Source organism: Silene latifolia, chromosome Y, assembly GCF_048544455.1.
Source record: "Silene latifolia isolate original U9 population chromosome Y, ASM4854445v1, whole genome shotgun sequence".
In the NCBI taxonomy this organism is placed as follows: Eukaryota; Viridiplantae; Streptophyta; class Magnoliopsida; order Caryophyllales; family Caryophyllaceae; genus Silene; species Silene latifolia.
Window position 1 is genome coordinate 306,876,075 of NC_133538.1, and position 19,206 is coordinate 306,895,280.

Below are 19,206 nucleotides of genomic sequence, written 5' to 3' on the forward strand. Positions count from 1 at the left end.
ATGTTTTCAGACTCCAAATTTAACCATCAGATCTACAAATGTGACACTCAGAGTTAAATATTACTGTCAAAGAACGGCAGTGAAGCACGCAAGTGGTCAATGCATCGCCGGATCATATGTGGTAACTTCGCGAACATCGTCGACGGTGACGAGATCCTTGATGATTATGAACTTATGATGGTGTGCGAAAGATGTCGAGGAGGGGATTTATATGCAGGTTTGCCGGTGTTAATGGTGCTCGTCAATGGCTTGACGGCGTCACCGGGGTGAGAGAGGGAAGAGGAGAAGGTTGGGTTGGGACAGGGCTACAAGTTTAAGGAGGGTACTGTGTGGGGAATTCTGGAGTATTAATTGGGCTGTAACGTGGACCGTAGATATATTTAATCTATTGGTTACTAATGAGTTCGCACCATAATTTAGTTCGCACGAGATCCTAATTCTATATATATATATATATATATATATATATATATATATATATATATATATATACATATATATATATATATATACATATATATATATATATATACATATATATATATATATACATATATATATATATATATATATATAGAGGCGGGATCTCGTGAGTTGGGGTCTTATGGTGAGTTGTGAGTTGGGGAAATCAAGGGCTGAGATTAAAAGATAAATTAGAAAAAAAAAAGGAAAAATCGAAAAATACAAAACCAGCTGAAACATAAAACAGAAACTTCATTCAAACAATATTCTCTCTCTCTCTCTCTAAATCTCTCTACAAATCAAAAACAGAGAAACTCAAAAAATCAGAACGCCGACTACAGCAATCTCATAAAAAACCTAATAAAATTACACAAAATCGTTGATTTTTAGCTGCAATCGAATTACAGGTAATGTAAATTCGTTGATTTTTAGTCTATTCAATCGTATTTTCGAAATTAATGTAAAAAACCTAATTAATGTAAAAATCGTTGATTTTTAGTGTAAATTCGTTGATTTTAATTGAATTGAATACTTGATTTTACTGTTTTCGGGTATAAAAGATGGACAACGAGATCAATAACAATGTTAGCGAACAAATCAACTCAACAGTAAATATGGAAACAGGTAATACTGCTATTGATTCTTATCTCTTCATCCGCCGTTGTTTATAAATAAATTATTGATTTCTATGTGTTTAATCGTTATTCGATATTATTGTCTTTGTCTGGCTTGTATTAGAGTAGAAAAAGAGAACTGTTATTCTGATATTAATGTACTATTATTAGCCTGAGTGTTTATAAATCAATTATTGAAAACTATGTGTTTCTCAGCTGTTATTTTGATATTATTGTACTGTCTGGCTTGTATTACAGTAGAAAAAGAGAATTGTTATTCTGATATTAATGTACTATCATTATAACAAAGACAAGAACATGATTATATTATTCTAATCGTTATTGTGATATTATTGTAATATTATTGTGCTATTATTGTGCAATAGCATGAAAATATATGCCTTGCAAAAGAGTAACATAATAAATACAAAGATTATATCGTATGTAATAAAGTAGAATCGAGTCTTGTTATTTTGATATTCTTTGTACTATTATTGTAAAAAGTAGAGAAACATGTTGATATTATTATCTTGTTATTCGATATTATGCTACTATTATTGTGATATTATTGTCAGAGCGTGAAAATATACGGTTTGGTAAGAGAGTAGAATCGGATAAAAACATTTAGTGTTATTGTGATGTTATTGATTGTCGTCTGTTTCCCCCCTCACATTATCATCATTATTATTGTCACATTACCGCAATTTTGATCTCTCCCCCATGCTACTTGTTATTATGATGTTATTGTGATTTTGTTGTCCACCGATCGTACTCATTATATTAATTTATCGTCGCAGATCTTTCTCTTTGTGTCTATTGTTGAAGACAATGCAGTCTTAACTATTGGGGATTCTTCTAATAACAATATATACACCAGCCCAACCTGTTCGATTTAAGAAAACGATGAGTTTGTTCCAACTCTTCATTACGAGTAGTACACCCTGGGACCGAGCAAAGGTAAGGACTGCTGAGAGTGATTTTACGCCTAAACGTGGCATGTTCTTTCTTACCTTGGACGATGCAAAGATGCAGTTCTACAAAGATATATGCATCGGCTTGCGGATTTGATGTGAGAAGGTACACAAATGCGAAATATAAGGGGGGCGCGGCGTCAAATCACCGGGTCTCAGTAATGCATGGGGTATAGGGATATGAAAAGAAAATCTGCGACTTGAAGCAACAAATCACGAAGCTGGTAATTTGAGTACGATGAGAGAACAAAGAGCGACGAATTAGACATGACCAAAGAAGCATGCTCGACAAGGTGTGGCTGCAAGGCCCACATGAGGTTGAGAACTCCGTGAAAAAACAGACGACAGACGGGGTGGGTATATTGTGGATGTCTTTGTAGACGTTCACAATCACTCTCTTTACTCTGTCAAAAACAGAGAGTTCCAGAAGCTCTCAAAGGACGTCCATGACTACATTAAGAGGACCATTATTGATCATACTAAGCTCAACATGGGTCCAACATTGAGCTTCAGAATTCTCAAGGAATACTCAAATGGTTATCAGAATATTGGTGCCTCTTTGCTAGACTTCAAAAACTTCAAACGAAATATCAAGTGTTACATTGGGGATAAGGATGCTAGTATGTTCATTGGGCATTTCAAAATGGGTCAAAAACAAAGGGGTTCTATTTTGCTTATGATCGGGATGAGAACAAATGCTTGACGAAGGTTATTTCAATGATAAGGAAGGGATAAACAACTACAAGTTATATGGAGACACGATCTCGTTTGACCCTACTTATGGGACAAACAAATATTTCATGGTGTTTACTCCCTTCACCGGAGTAGACCACAACAAGAAGACGGTAACTTTTGCGGTGGGTTACTTGACTTCGAGAGTCGCATTCATTTGAGTGGATTTTTAAAAATTCCTCGAAGCAATGGGGCAAAGAAGACAACCTCAATGTGTAATTACTGCACGTGTCCCTGGAATTAAAAGGCCCGCCCAAATGTCTTCAACCATTACGTGCACAAGTATTGCATGTGGCACATCATGCGAAAATGCGAGAGAAAGTGGGAAGGGCAATCGCAATGATACGGAATTTATGACCGACATAAATGCCGTTGTGTGGGATGTCGACCTCGAACCAGGCATTTAATTTGAACAGAATCGAAAAAACTGTTATTGAAGCCCATGGTATGGAAATCAACCGGTGGTTGAAGTATGTCTTTGCAATCAGACAAAAGTGGATACCGGCATACTTTCGGGATCTGCTTCTAGGTTGTTTGTTGCGAACAACCCAGAGATCCGAAAGTTCAAACAGCTATTTCAAGCAGTTTGAAAGCCACTTTGGAACCCTCGTCGAGTTCTGGATGAGCTACAATTCCGCAATAGAGCAGCAAAGGCATACACAAAGGAGGATGGATAATGCCAATGAGCATAGTATGCTCGACAAAGTAGGGCCGATGAAGGTAGAGATGCATGCCTCCCATGTCTACACACATCCTATATTTGGGGACTTTTAGAATGAAGTCAAACATGCGATATGCAGCATGGGGGTCGGGGGGTTGTCAACAGTAGGGGCAGTGGAGTACCATGACGTTCGTGATGGACTGAAGCACAGGAGCTTCCGAGTTGAATTTAACACCAAAACTAACGAGAGCAAATGTGCATGTAAGCTGTTTGAGAGGCATGACATTGTCTGTCGCCATATACTGTGGGTGTGGAATGGTAGGCAGGTCCATAGGATACCTGACCCTTATGTCCTTGCTCGATGGACAAAGAAATCCTACAGGCCAATTGTCCGAGATGAAAATGGAAAGGTGATAGAAGAGATTGGTGAAGCTGACATCAAGAAAGCTGAGATGTCAAAGGTTTGGTCTGAGATTTATGCAACTGTCGGGGTGATGGACAGTTATGCTACGGTTAAACAGATGAAGCAACTGCAGAAAACCCTGACACAGTTCAGGGAGAACATCACAAGACCAATTGAACCAAAAACTAAAAACCAGGAAATCGAGGCTCTTCTCGGCATCACAGCTTCAAATGATATTGACCTTCGACCGCCAAACAAGGCCAAGAATAAGGGCAGTGGTAAAAGATTAAGGTCGTCGAAAGAAAAGGCCAAGAGCAAGCCACAAAAGAGGAAGCGAAGATGCGGTAACTGCAAGAAGTGGGTGAACCACAACAAAGAGAACGGTAATCTTCCATTTGCCGAAAGTCCCCTTCTTCGATGACGATGATGAAGAAGAATCGAAATCAAGAGGTATGAATCTGGACTAATACTCTCTTATTATTCTAATGTTATCCTCTTATTATACTGTTATTCCCCTATTATTCCTGTGTTACTCTGCTATTTTGCTGCTGTTGTGTTATTCTACTGCTATTCTGTTATTAATGTGTCGTTATTTTGGAATAGAAAATGGATATTCTTTGTGGAAATGGATAGTGTCTGCAATAACAGCAGAGTAGCTGCTAAATTTAGTCTCTTTGCTATTCGCTATTAATGTGTTGTTATTCTACTCGCTATTAATGTTATTCTACCGATATTCGCTATTAATGTAGCTGCTAAATACTAAGCAAAAATTGCAAAAAGAATATGAATCGGATGCATGAACTAACAAAAATTGCAAAGCAATATGTTATCCTCTTATTCTACCGTTATTCCCCTATTATTCATGTGTTACTCGCTATTCTGCTGCTGTTGTGTTATTCTACCGCTATTCGCTATTAATGTGTTGTTATTTTTGAATAGAAAATGGATATTCTTTGTGGAAATGGATAGTGTTCTGCAATAACAAAGCAGAGTAGCCGCTAAATTTATATTCTTTTATTCTGCTATTAATGTGTTGTTATTCTACTGCTATTAATGTTATTCTACTGCTATTCTGCTATTAATGTAGCTGCTAAATACTAAGCAAAAATTGCAGGAATATGAATCAAATGCATTAACTAACAAAGACAAAAGAGACGCAAAAGACAGCGGCTACGATGAAGACCTCGCCTAAAAATGTCAAAGACTTTTACTATTTGTCATTGTTTGAATTACATTTTAACCTAAAATGTATCTTCTAGATAATAAAGTGAGACCTACATTATATGAGAATTAATACTAGTTATTTTAATTTTTTTTGTTAATATTATCTGACTGTTTTTTCACAAACCACCCACAAAAATAAAACTGCAATTACACACTACAATAATAGTTGAATAATAACAGATTAATAATATTTATAAAAAGCAGTTCCACTTTTCAGTTTTTATTAAAAACAGTTACCTAACCTAATCTAATATAATTACAGGAAAACTGTTTGTATTCCCCAAGCCCCTATAAATACTGCTATTGCGTGGTTTTAAAAAAAAACACACACACACTGAATAAGTACAGAAAAACTGTTTGTATTCCAGGAAAAACTCTGCATCTCCTCTGCAAAAGGTAATTTCTTATCTTTTTTTTTTGTTGGTAGACAGGTAATTTCTTATCTTTCTATACTTTATTACAGAAAAATTGTTTCTATTCCCCAAGCCCCTATAAAATACTGCTACTTCGAGTAAAAAAACAAACACACACACTGAAAAAGTCCATTCCAAAAAAAAACTTTATCTCCTCTGCAAAAAGGTAATTTCTTATCTTTCTATTCTTTATTTTTCTTTGATGTTTATTTTTCTTTGATGTTTATTTTTCTTATCTATCAACACTATACTCTATGCTGCAGAAAAGGTAATTCTCTTTCTTCTGCTTTGGTTTGCTTTTAATTTGGTTGAAATATTTTAAACATCTTTTTATAATGCAAAAAGTTTCATACTTCCAATCTTTGCGGGATGAGTGACGAATCGACGATAGCCGAAGGTCCCGACAAGGGAGGAAATCGATGAAGCAAAACGGACGATAGAGTCCCTCACGATAGAGTTGATCGACACAAGGACAAATTTAGAGGCAGCAGAAAACCGTGAAGAGGCCTTAATAAGAGAGGTCGACAGTGTTAAGGCACAGTTGAAGGTTGTTGAACTTCAAAACGAACGTATGCGTAGATAGTTGAAGGAAAAGAAAAATAGGAACTACACGGAAGCCGACATGGACAATCAATTCATTGCTGGTGTGAATGCTCTGAGGAAGTATTACACTGAAGCCGATATTTCAATCTCTGGCGATTGGACACCGATTCGAAAGCCATGGAACTTATGGAAGCATACAAAAACCCTTTTGAGGATGAGTCGGTGGAAGTTGAGAGCACCTTTGTCCAAGGACCCGCGCAAGCGTCGAGAGAATAGAATAAAGATATAAAAATCTAACGATGATGGGCAGGGTTTTTGCTTTTAAATATGTTTAAAATATTTATTACTTTTAAAAAAATGGCTTTAATATTTTATATCGTTAATGTTTATTATGTAATTACTATCTTTAACTACTATTTACTACTATGTTTAAATAATGTTGGAATAACTGAAGTCTTTGCCGAATAATAGTGCAATAACAAAGATAATAACGCTAATTATGCAGAATAAAACCGCAATAATATTGAGAATAATGGTAGAATAATAATGGAATAAAAAGCAGTCTAAACCACTTTGCTTTTGCACTTGACTAAATTTACACTTGGATAAAAATGAATAGTTTTAACAAAATAATCTTTGGACTAACAGTGGAATAATGTTGAGAATAAACTAGTCCTTTTGTGGAATAATACTGCAATAACAAATTTGAATAAACTACTTGTTATGCGGAATAATAGTGCAATAAATGAGAATAACGGTGCAATAAGAATAGAATCACACGTTGAGAAAAAACGGTCATTGTGAGTTGAATAGAAAATGCATATTCTTCGTAAAAATTGGATAGTGTTTGTAACCCTTAATTAAACTAGTGGAATAACAATGAGAATAAGTGTAGGCTAATAGTACAATAAAATGCAGAGTAGTAGTAGCCGCTTATTATGCGGAGTAATACCGCAATAATGTTGAGAATAATGGTAGAATAACACGGGAAAAACGCAGTCTAAACCACGCTTTTACACTTGACTAAATTTACACTTGAATAGAAAATGGATAGTGTTTGTAGAAAACAAAGGTAATAAGAAAGCTTAATTAGACTAAAATAACTGTAGACTAATTGTGCAATAACAGCACAACAAACTACTCATTATCTTTGAATAATACCGCAATAACAATGTTGAGAATAACAAGTGGGATTAGAGTAAAAATGGATAGTGTTTGAAAAAAAGTACAAGTAATATGAAAACTCAATTAAATTAGAGTACACACTGGAATAACACTAGAATAATACGGGAATAAAAGACAATAAACTAGTAATTATACGAATAACAATCATAATAACAAAGACACTAATTGTTTAACAACACGATTTACACTAACTTAGTCGACTTCCCTGGATACACAATAGTCAAAGGTACTACATTCATGACGATGCCTGACTCTTCACTACAAAGAGATGATTGGGGTTGCACCGGGGGGCACACGCAACCTGTTCTTCTGCCGCCAAACCCAACGTCTTCCATTGCAGGAATCGAAAAACACATTCCAGAATGCCAACAGCTTCTTACCCGGACCGTCAAGAGGGCTTGAGGAATCAAAGTTCTCTAAGAGTGAATACAGAGGATCCTTCAAAACAGAAAGCATAAACAACCAAAAATAGTGCACAAGTGTTAACTTTATATCAATACTTGTGAGTCAATCAGTAGGTAATAACGCAAAATAGCAAAGGAAAAAACAAAATACCATATGACGAACTCCGGAAAACATTGAGCTTGGTTCTGAGCGTTCCTCAAACTCCAACGAATTCAAAAGAATCGACCAAACATCAACTACTCTTGTTGTCATCATAGAAATTTGCATCTACAATGGAAAGAATATCCCCCCTGTCCAAAAACACGCCGACGTCGTCGTTGTACAACACTAACATCTCACTTCATTCACAAAAAATAACATATGATGAGAACAAGTGGGATTACAAAGTGGTATAAAAGCAGAGAGTAAATGATTCAATTACGTAACAATAACGGAATAATAGTGGTTTAATGACGAGAATAACAAAAGGGAATTAAAAGTGGGATTACGGTGGACTAACAAGCGGAATAATAGTGGTATAAAAGAGAATAACGGTTCAATAATGAGAATAACAAAAAGGAACTAACGGTGGAATTAGACGATCGACTAGGTTGACAAAAAATAAAGATAATAACAAAGCAGCCAGATTAACGCGGACTAACAAAGTGGGAAACAGAAAGACTAAGCGAACAAAGCAACACCACAATCAAAGAAATGAAAATCGACACATACTCTTCTTTCAACTGAGCGTCTTCACGAAGAACAAAGTCTACCACTTGCTTCCGCACCTTCCGCATCTTAGAGAATTGTTTTTTGTTCTTCCGAAACAACTCCAACACCGCAACAAACCTACTGTCCTCTGGCCCGCAGTCCATAGAGCAACCCAGCCCGTCGTCTGCCTTACCCCTTTTACGACTACCCAAAGCCGACTTTGGACTCACGGTGCTATCCACACCCCTGCTTCCCACTTGACGGCTGGTAGTAGGGGGTGTTTCTAGAGAATTTAGTGCTGTCAATGACAGTAGGAGAAGCGACGGGCTCGACAACAGGCTGCGTCGTCTTAACCTTCTTACCAACGGGTTTCACCCTGCCAGAACCACGACGTTTCTGACCGCATTGAGAAGCCCTCTTTTCCGCATCCTCAATACGCCGTTTCTCTTCAAGCGCACGCAGGGTTTCCTTTCTCGTCTTGTTCAACTCCTCCAAAATTTTCAACACATCTTCCCTGGACTGGTTCATATCAGACAGCACCAACAAGGCAATGATCTCAGCACGGTAAAGGGCTCTTGAATCAGAATTACCCAAATCACAATCAAAAACAGTTCCACGGTAAAAGAGCATGTGCAACATCGTATATACACCGCAGTCCAAATTTTCAATCGCAGCGGTTTGCCATGTAAAAGGGACGTTGACAATTTTATAATCTTTAACCTCCCCACCTCGGGCAACTCCTTTGTGGACCAGGAAATCAGACATCAAGTTCACCTTTTTTTTAAAAAAAGGAAAAAGAAAACATAATTACTAACAATACTTAAACAAACTAGGCTAAACACCAAGAAAACATTAAACACAATAAATGACTTACAGCAGTTTGACAATACACCAAACGTACACACGCCTGTCGATCATCAGCAAACATCGCCTCTTGAAATACATTATCAAGATATTCAACCCTCTTCGCAATGAAATTGATGCACAAACAGCTAAAGTGCTAATGCAAAAGAATTGGGATGAAAATCTAGGAAAATATTTGGCCAAAAAAAAATTGTTACTAATTATGTGGTTCTTTTTAAAAGCGTAAAAACACAATGAGAATAACAAGAGTAATAGTAGACTAACAGTAGACTAGTAGTAGAAAACACACAAAGTACAGAAAACATACCATATCAGAAGTAAGATCACAGTCTCTCTTGTTGTTATTGACAAAGACAGTAAATGACAATATGACTTCCGCACATAAATCACTCCTGGAAGCCTTATCATCTTTCGACGGCATACAAAGTCGCCGCAATGGATACTAAACAAAAAGTGGAGAAAAGAGTTGAAACGTGATCCAAATATGAAAAAAAAAGTAAAAAAAAAAAAGATAAGATAGAATAACTAACCGTTGCACCCATCCCAAAGAAAAGTCGACTTGGACTTCCTCTTATACAAGTATTATTCAGAAAGAGGGACCACCAGTCTACAACACCAAGCATTATCATTGTATCTGGAACCATCGATTCCATATTCTCTCGGTTCAGGTAACTGTTCACACCCCAAGTGACAAGATTCTCCCTTCAAAACCGAATAAACAGGCAAAATAAGAGTCACATGAATATATTTTTGAAGAACAAAAAGCAGTATAATATATTAAACACAAAGCCAAAAAATTGTACAATAAAAATAAGCTCTTACCCTTGCGAAATGTTATGATCATTCAAGAAGCAGTAGTCTGCAACCTCTTTCCGCTTCAATAGCATTGGGTTGAAAATATGTCCCATCGTTATCATTGATTTTGACAGGACAACTAGCTGAGGATCCACAGGACCACAATCATAGGTGCATCCGAAATTCTGAGGCACAACAGACAACAGTAGCTCCTCATGTGCAGCAGAGTGCAAAGCAAATAACTTGTACGAGATAGTAGGAGCATTCAACCCAGCAACGCTATTGTCCTCTCGGACAGCCTCACCAACAACAGTACCAGCCTCCGACACAACCTCGGAATCCTGTTTATCAGATTTATCTATCTCAAACGCAGTCCCAAGCAACAAGTCTGCATGACAAGACATCACCACATCCGCTACCTCCTCTTCTGCAGTCACGAATGCTTCACTGCCAATTTGAGTGAAATTCTAAGTGTCATTACGCAATGGAATGTCAGCACCGGTATCTGTCACCTCCGTCTCAGGCAAACAAGCATCAGTCTTTGGAATTTGAGTTGCTAGAACCTCTACCGGTGTACACTCAACAGTATTAGGCGCGTCCTCTGGCGGATTATCAACAAGATAGTCTTCAACTTGAATGTTAACGTCCTCCACATCATTGTTAACATCCTTCACGTCAATGGTAATATCCCCAACATCAACTACTTTCTCACCGACATCAGCTGGCTCTCCATAACGAAACTGAATGTCAGCACAGATATCCGTCGTAATAGAATCTAAACCGAGTGGGACAATTGTGGAGTCCCCACCTTTGCACTTTGTTGAATGACGGGACTATGTTCAACACCCTTCTTTTCAGCTACACCCTTCTTTTCGAGATATAGTGGTGCACATCCGACTGACCGACACACTCCTCATAAAATTGAGAAAACGGGTAAAATGATGGGGGTTCAATGATGACATCTTCATGTCTAACTTTTTTGGAAGCTGGTTCTTCAGGAACAGTTGATCGCGATTTATTGGCCGCTTGCATAGCCAATACATGCTTTACCGTTCATCGACTCACGGATATCTTGGTCCGTGAAGAAAGATAGGGTGGCAACCAAATTCTCTGACCCTTCACAACCAACTTTTTCCTCGATTTGTTCGATTCGCTTTCTTTAGCGGCTCGTCGGGTTACTTGGTCTGGGCAACTTAGCAAAGATGTGCTTGACGATAGCCTTTCTGGGTCTTCTTCATCATCTTCGACTTTATAAGTTCCGCCGGTTCCAAGTATCGGCGGCATAAAATCTGAGAGTCCCTCTCATTAAGCAAAGATAAGTTGATGAACATCTGTCAAATAAAATCCCAAAATTTTACTTAAAACAAGATACAATAATAGTAGAATAACAGAGGAATAATAGTACACTAACAAAGCAAAATAGATAATAAGTGGATTAATAGTAGAATGACAAGTGCGGTAATAAAATAACAAATGAATAAAAAGTACACTAACAATGAGAATAAATAACGGTGAAGTAGTAGTAGAATAACAATAGCATAACAAAGTGGAGTAACGGTTGGAAGGAAAAATTAGAGTAACAAAGTGGAATGACAGTAGAGAAAAGCGAGGAATAACGGTGGAATCATCGTAAAATAATAGCGAGAGGACAACTAATGCTTAAAGACAATAACGAGAATAACATTTTAGAATGATTCGTTTTAAAACAATCAAACAGTGCTTACGTCGATCGACCACGCGGACTCGACTTGCTCATCCGTAAGAATATCATCAGGTAGATCTAGCACAAGACATCGACGTTGAGTACGTTGACCAGAGCCAACGATGTTTGGACGAGACAATGGGAAAGCAACGTCTGAACGCTCCCCAGTGCCCAGAGCACCAGCAGCTGCCTCACGCTGCAACCTCTCATTGAAAGACTTAAAATCCCAATGTTTAATGAGCGGCAGCTCATTATTCACCTGATCACCGCTAAAGAAATAACGGTGAAAATAGGTGATAGCCAACAACACTACACTACAACGAATATTTTTCCTCCCGAGAAGGGCTTCACGCACAGAAGTCACCAAGTCTGAGAAGACAAACTGACACCAATTAACTTCCTTGATCCTAGAAACATCTTCCACAGCGCTTAGAAGTCTAAGATCAAGCACATAACCCGACACAGGAGCAAGGAAACACGACATGGCAAGCAGAACAAAAGTCTTCTTAAACTCATCATCCGCAACCAGAGACTCTAGCAGGGTCTCCTGAACTTTGTTAAGTGGTATCCCACTTTTGTTATTAGCGATACCATACTTCTCACGCCAAGCACGCTTCAAAGCTTCTCCATCAGCGTCTGTAGAACCAGGAAACCCAGTAATAACCAAATCCACTTTCGGACCAGAATTTGGTAAACCAAACACATCGTGCACATCATCTGCAGTCAACTCGAACTTCTCCGTTTCAGATATTTCAAAATACTTCCCACTCCTAAAAGCATATATAAACTCCCGGAACATGGTATGGGGGAGGGAAGAAAGCTTCAACTCAAGTAAACCCCCGAATCCCATTTCCCTAACAGCCTCCTTCTGCTCCTCGGTGAGGGCTTCAATAACTTTGAAAAGAAAAGCAGACCGACAGCAGCTAGTAAATGGATCGGCACTGTACACACAAAGGGGAAAAAAATATACAATGCATTAAAACATTTAAGATAACATAAGCAAAAGCAGCAGAATAATAGCAAAATAACAAGAGAGCATAAAAAATAACACGAAAAGTAACATATTAATAGCTAAATAACAGCAAAATAAAAGTAGAATAACAGTAGTACATACAGTGGGTTATTTCCTGCAGCAACTCCAGCCTGAGGTTGGTTGCTACTTACCACAATTCCTCCCTTCTCATTCTTAACTTTGCCAGCCAACTTACTACTAGTCTTGGGTGGACTAGACGACAACTTCGCAAGTTGGGTCTCGGCCTTTCGTTTGGTTTTTTTAGTGGGTGGTTCGGTTGTACATATTTCTTGACTACGAGTACTCCTTCTCTGAGAAGCAGTGCTCTTTGATGGAGATGTGACACGGGATTTGGATGGATACGGACCCGGAGAATTTGATGATGACGGTTGAGTAGACTTTGATGAAGCGGTGGATTTGATTCTTAACTTCATTTTCTGCTTTACTATCCAGAAAATAAAGATAACGATCACTTTCAATGATAAATAGGTATTCAGCTAGACTTTTTTAATAATGACGCCAGAATGAGAGTACCGTAACAGCAGAATAACAGAACACTAACAATTAGTAAAACTAATAACAGCAGCGAAAACACAAAAAGAACATGATGGAAGTGTAAAAAAAAAAACACGAAAGAGAATCAAAAGAAAAGCCTCTTTGAATAAAGAGTCAAAGACAGTTTCAAAATTACATACGGCCTACATAAGCCTTCATAAAAACAAAATAACGTACTAAATTACAGCCAGGGACGGTTTCGAATTACATAAAACCCAAAATACATTCTAACCGAGGAAGAACCAAAATGTACTTCCAAAAATACAGGACATAACGTAAAAAGTCAGTCAACGTCAACAACATCGACTGACTTGTAATACAATTCGTGAGCAAGATCATAAGCAGAAGGATAATCCCGAAGTGAGTCAAAGTACTCGTGAATTAGCCTAATCCGTTCAGATACAGGTCCATTAAGGATCTTGTCATAATCGTATATATATCGGCAAGCATGCAACACCGCCTTTCTTTGGCTCACTTGCAAGCATATAGCACTTGCATCGTTTGGAAACTACTTTCGAGCCCCTTGACAAAATCTTAAAACCTTGACTGTGACTTGTTGTTAGAACTTTCATATATTCGGCGTGAACACCGGGCGCACTTTTATGAAATAAGAACATTTGTGACCATTTCTTACAAACAAGAGACATATTGCTCTTGTCCAAAGTAGTCTCTACATAATCGAAAACTCTTTCCATTAGGTCCTGGCTATTTAAAACTGCCGACATTGATTGATTACGACGACGAACTCGTACATTAACTTCAAAGCACTTCTCACTCTCATCTTCCAATAACCATCCCAATTTTTTTTTCTTTTCAGTAGCGAACTCTCTAGCAAATAACAATTTATCTTCATTCACTATATTTATTGCCCATCCCTCACAAACTAAGTCCATTAGTGATCTTTGAAACCTACAAACAAACAAAGCCAAACAAACAAAACCACTAGAATAACGGGAAAAGAATAAAGAAAATTAAACACGAAAAAACAAGACAATGACAAAGAAGAGTAGTCTTTGCAATGACACCATAGGACCAAAGATAATAACGGAATAAATGTAAGTAAATCTTGAAAAGTGAAGACAACACGAACAAACACAAAAACCCTAGAAAAACACATTAAACAATTAAAACATGACAAATAACTTGACAACAAACTAAGCGATAGAATAACAGCGGAATAACACAAAAACTAAAGTCTGTAGAGAATAATAGTAACGTTCTCAACACAACGCGTCACATAGAATATGCGAATCACTTCAAAACTATAGAAAACTGCAGAAACGACTAAGAACATGCAAATCAGTTCAGGAAAAATCAGAAACTAAAAAATGCAAAGATAATATTACAATGAAAAAGCGCATAAAAGCAATAACGACATTAAAGTACTCGATTAAGTAAACCTAGCGATAATTAAACTGAAAAACGAATAAAAAAGCATACAAAAGCATGAAATAAAACAAAATAACAAAATAAAAGAGGAAAATGACATGAAATTACCTTCAATAGGAAGGAAGATGATGAACGGCGAACAGAAAACGGGAGAAAAATCGAAGGAGACGAACAGTTGAAGAAGAATAACACAATAATAATAGCAGAGAGAGGAGCGCTTGCAGTTGTGATGATTATATAAACCGTTTAGCAGTAATGTCAATAATTAATTAGAGAGGGAAATCAGTTAGAGAGTAAATGAGGGAAAGAAGAGAGAGAGAGAGAAAAAGACAAAAAAAGAGAAAATAAACTAAATAACAATGCTTTTATATGACAACTAAGATTAATCTTGGCCACTCATCTCTAATTTAATCTAATGGCTGAGATTCACCCAACTCACAACTCACCATAAGAACCAAAAACACCAAATCCAATCTCTGTATATATATATATATACATATATATATATGTATATGTACGTATATATATATATATATGTATATGTACGTATATATATATGTACATATATATATATATATATATGTACATATATATATATATATGTACATATATATATATATATATATATATATATATATATATATATATAGGATCCTGTGTGAACCTAAAGTTCAGTGCGAACTTACGAACTAAATAACAACCACTAGGTTTGGTCAAATATTCAAATGAAAGGCCTAGATTCCATATTGAATATAAACACACAAACCATGAATTCTCGCTGACTTCCTTTCTCCCTCTCATATCTCACCACCACTACCCCACTCAAACTGCCGACGATCTGACTGAATCACAACGGCAACACTGAAGACATTGCTGACATCACTAGTCCCACCTTATATCCTTTAGAAACATTCTCTTCGCCAACCACACCGATGACATCAAAGAACAACCTCCCCTTTTCGTTCTCCCTTTTTCCGGTGACGCACCGTGCTCTCTCGGACTTTTATGGCTGCAAACGTTCCGACTAGTTCGCTGGTGGAGTTAGTATCTTAAAAATGTAATTCAAGTTTTGTAGATCTGTAAATTAAATGTCGAATTAATAGAGGAAATGAGAATATGTGATTGTCGATGGTGAAGATTTATGACATCGGTCTGATTCATCAACCATCAGAGATGGAGATTATTGATGTCCTTTGTCTCTTTAATTCCCCGGCGAAGTTTGGTATAAAGGGCTGTGGAATGAGTGGGGTGGTTGTGCAGATGGTCGGGCGTGATTAATGGTTGTTTATAGAGGTGGTCGAATGATTTTGTTACGGGCCCAGAAAAGTTGTGTGTGGAGTTGCATGGTCTAAGCTATGGATATGTTGGTGCGGTGGTGGTAGTGGGAGAGTTATGGTGGTGTAGTTGCGGTAGCGGTGGCGGGAGAGCTATGGTGGTGTCAGTGGTGGTGGTGATGGTGGTGTTGGCGACGGCAGTGATAGTGGTGGTCTTGGTGGTCGTGGGTAGACTTACGGTTGTGATGGTGACAACTTTAGTGGTGGTGGGTGGTAATAGGCTGGCGGTGGCGTTGGTGACGGCGGTAGTAGTGGTGGGCTTTGTGGATCCTAGTGGAGCAGTAGATACACATAATACCATCCCGGATACACATCGTATTACTACGGGATACATGTGTATCTTGTAGTAATACCATGTGTATCTAGTAATTATACGATGTGTATCCGAAAGTATTATGCTGTGTATCTGAGTAGTTCGTACAGTTCGCACCATACTTTAGTTCGCACCTGACCCCGCCCCTATATATATATATATATATATATATATATATATATATATATATATATATATATATATATATATATATATATATATATATATATATATATATATATATATATATATATATAGGGTCGGGATCCGGTGAGAACCACTAACATAATGAGAACCGTGAGAACCCTTACTAAATCTCCACCAAAACTTGTTTCGAAAGTTTTGATGGATCATTTAGCATTAGTTTAGTTTATTCAAACATATTCTTTAGTATAACTAAACAAAATTTATCGATTTTATTAACAAACTATAAACTTAATATACAAAAATACAATTAGGTATATTAAAACGGCTATAAATGCATGAAAACGAATTCTAGGTGCATGAAAAATATTACATGCATGAAAATGATTACTAGGTGCATGAAAATAACGGGTTCTAGATGCACGAAAACGAGTTTAGGTGCATGAAAGTTGTTAGATACTTGAAAATGAGTAATAAGTGCATGAAAATTAATAAAATGTATTTCGCCTCGATTTCCGTCAATATTTTAATACTTTTTGGATAAAGAAATATATATGTTTTCTAGCCATAAAATTCTATGCCGAATCCAAATATGTCATTATTTTTCTTAAAAACATTCCGTAAGGTGGAGTTCTCATGGTTCTCATTATATTGTTGGTTCGCACTGGATCCCAAATCTATATATATATATATATATATATATATATATATATATATATATATATATATATATATATATATATATATATATATATATATATATATATATATATATATATATATATATATATATATATATATATATAGGGTTGAGATATCCTATGAGAACCCTCTTCCCATGAGAACCGTGAGAACCTCAAGTTCAGAACTTTTGTACCAAAAGTACAACAATATTGTACTAAGGGTTCAAAAGCTTTCTACCAAAGGTACGGGGGTTCGTTGCCTCTCTTATTACAAATAGACTTGTGTAAGACCGTCTTAAGCAAGTATTTTACGATTGAGAATTTGAGTCATCTTCACATAAATCATTTTTCAAGAGTGGAAGTAATCAAACAGTAGTAGAAGAATTTCAATTAGGATTTATTTTTAATTTGAGGCAAGATAAAATTAGACGAAGCATTTGTATATTCCGATTACTAAATTCCCAATAATCATAAAAAGAGAATACACCATGGGTAAAGTGTTGCAACTTGCAAGAATCTTTCAGCATATTATGAATTGATGAATTTATTTTTCGTGCCTTAGGAAATGAAGACATAGATGGTACTTGTGGACTCTTATTTACCCCTCACAGCATAACAGAGCATTACACGACCCTCTTTTTGTAGTTTTTTTTTCAATTTCTCACTATTCTTCCATTTACGAGTAAAACAAAGTCTATGCTTTGATTTAGTTCTTGTATGATGGATTTTGAGGTTATTTGCTCGGTCAGTAGATGTATATCTCTTCTCTGTATTTGCAGTTAACATGGATTCTTACTAGCTTCTTAGTTTATTGATTATTGGATTCAATTTGATATGAAACTGGGTTTGAATGCGGTATTTGATTGTTCTTTGGTACAATATTCATGTTAAGGTAAATTAAAGGCAAACAAATAATTATAATGGATGGAGTATAATATAGTGAAAACCTATGTACCTTTGGTAAAAAAGTTCTGAACCATAGTCTAAATATTGTTGTACCTTTGGTATAAACGTTCTGAACCCGAGGTTCTCATAGGATCCTAGATCTATATATATATATATATATATATATATATATATATATATATATATATATATATATATATATATATATATATATATATATATATATATATATACAGTCCATTAATGCTTTCTTGTATTTGGTTGAACCATCAATTTTGGAATTCAAACACCGCCACAAACCCGTTAAATTGGAGTTAAAAAAGTTTGATATAAAAGTGAAAAAAAAAAAAGCAGATTTTCTATTTCACTTTGTGTTTCATCCTGTGTTTCTCTATATTTTTCTTGTGACAATCATTAGTTTAATAAAAATTACAATTAATTTTGTTATATGAATGATGATATATCGCAAGATAAAAAGTAATGAGACAAAATACAAGTGACAAAAGTGGAACAATGATCTTAAACTCGAAAAGAAAAAAACAAAAGGTAAATAAGTGCGTGAAATCCGGCTTCTATAATTCTTTGTGACTATGATATCGGAAGGCTATTTCGTTTTACAAGATCTTCCTCGCGCAAAGTAAATCTTCTTGCGACATGATTCACGACATTACTTATTGATTTGTAATTTTGTATACAAGTACATTTGCATCATGGCGTAACTTTCTCCTTTGCCCCCATTTGAACCATATGGTATATATAAAATATGGTACTTCATATTAAAATTATGGTGTTGTGACATAGAGGTGGTCACGAGCCGGCCGGGGCAGGCTGTGGCAGATGTGGGCTTGGATTCGTCCATCTGACCCCAACCCCAAATCGGCCTGTGACGTGGGCGAGTTGAGATAGGTTAGCATAAACCTAACTCTAAACCCGCCCGTAGATAGGCCTAGGCCTCAGGCCAAGCTGAGCCGTATTTTTCTTTGCTTTTTAGGGGGGTGGAGGGTGGGTTAGGCCGAACTACCCGTTAGGACTTTTACTTTATATCAATCTACCGTGTATCACATCTTCACCATATCGTAGATAGGTGTCAATCATCAATTATATTTGCCAGACAATGGCAATATCGGTCAAATATTGACTATTTTTAGTTATGGTCTTGGTACATATAAAACATGTAGAAAGGAATACCTGAATTCCCGCGAAAGC

The 19,206-nt window shown here is 36.5% G+C and overlaps 1 protein-coding gene across 1 annotated transcript; it reads left to right on the top strand.

Moving 5' to 3' along the window:
* Positions 1 to 3,580: 3,580 nt before the first annotated feature.
* Positions 3,581 to 4,264, top strand: LOC141631115 (uncharacterized). The gene is made up of 2 exons (XM_074443831.1): positions 3,581 to 3,766; positions 3,851 to 4,264. Exons 1-2 carry the CDS (start codon positions 3,581 to 3,583, stop codon positions 4,262 to 4,264), a joined length of 600 nt encoding a protein of 199 aa, XP_074299932.1.
* Positions 4,265 to 19,206: the final 14,942 nt, after the last annotated feature.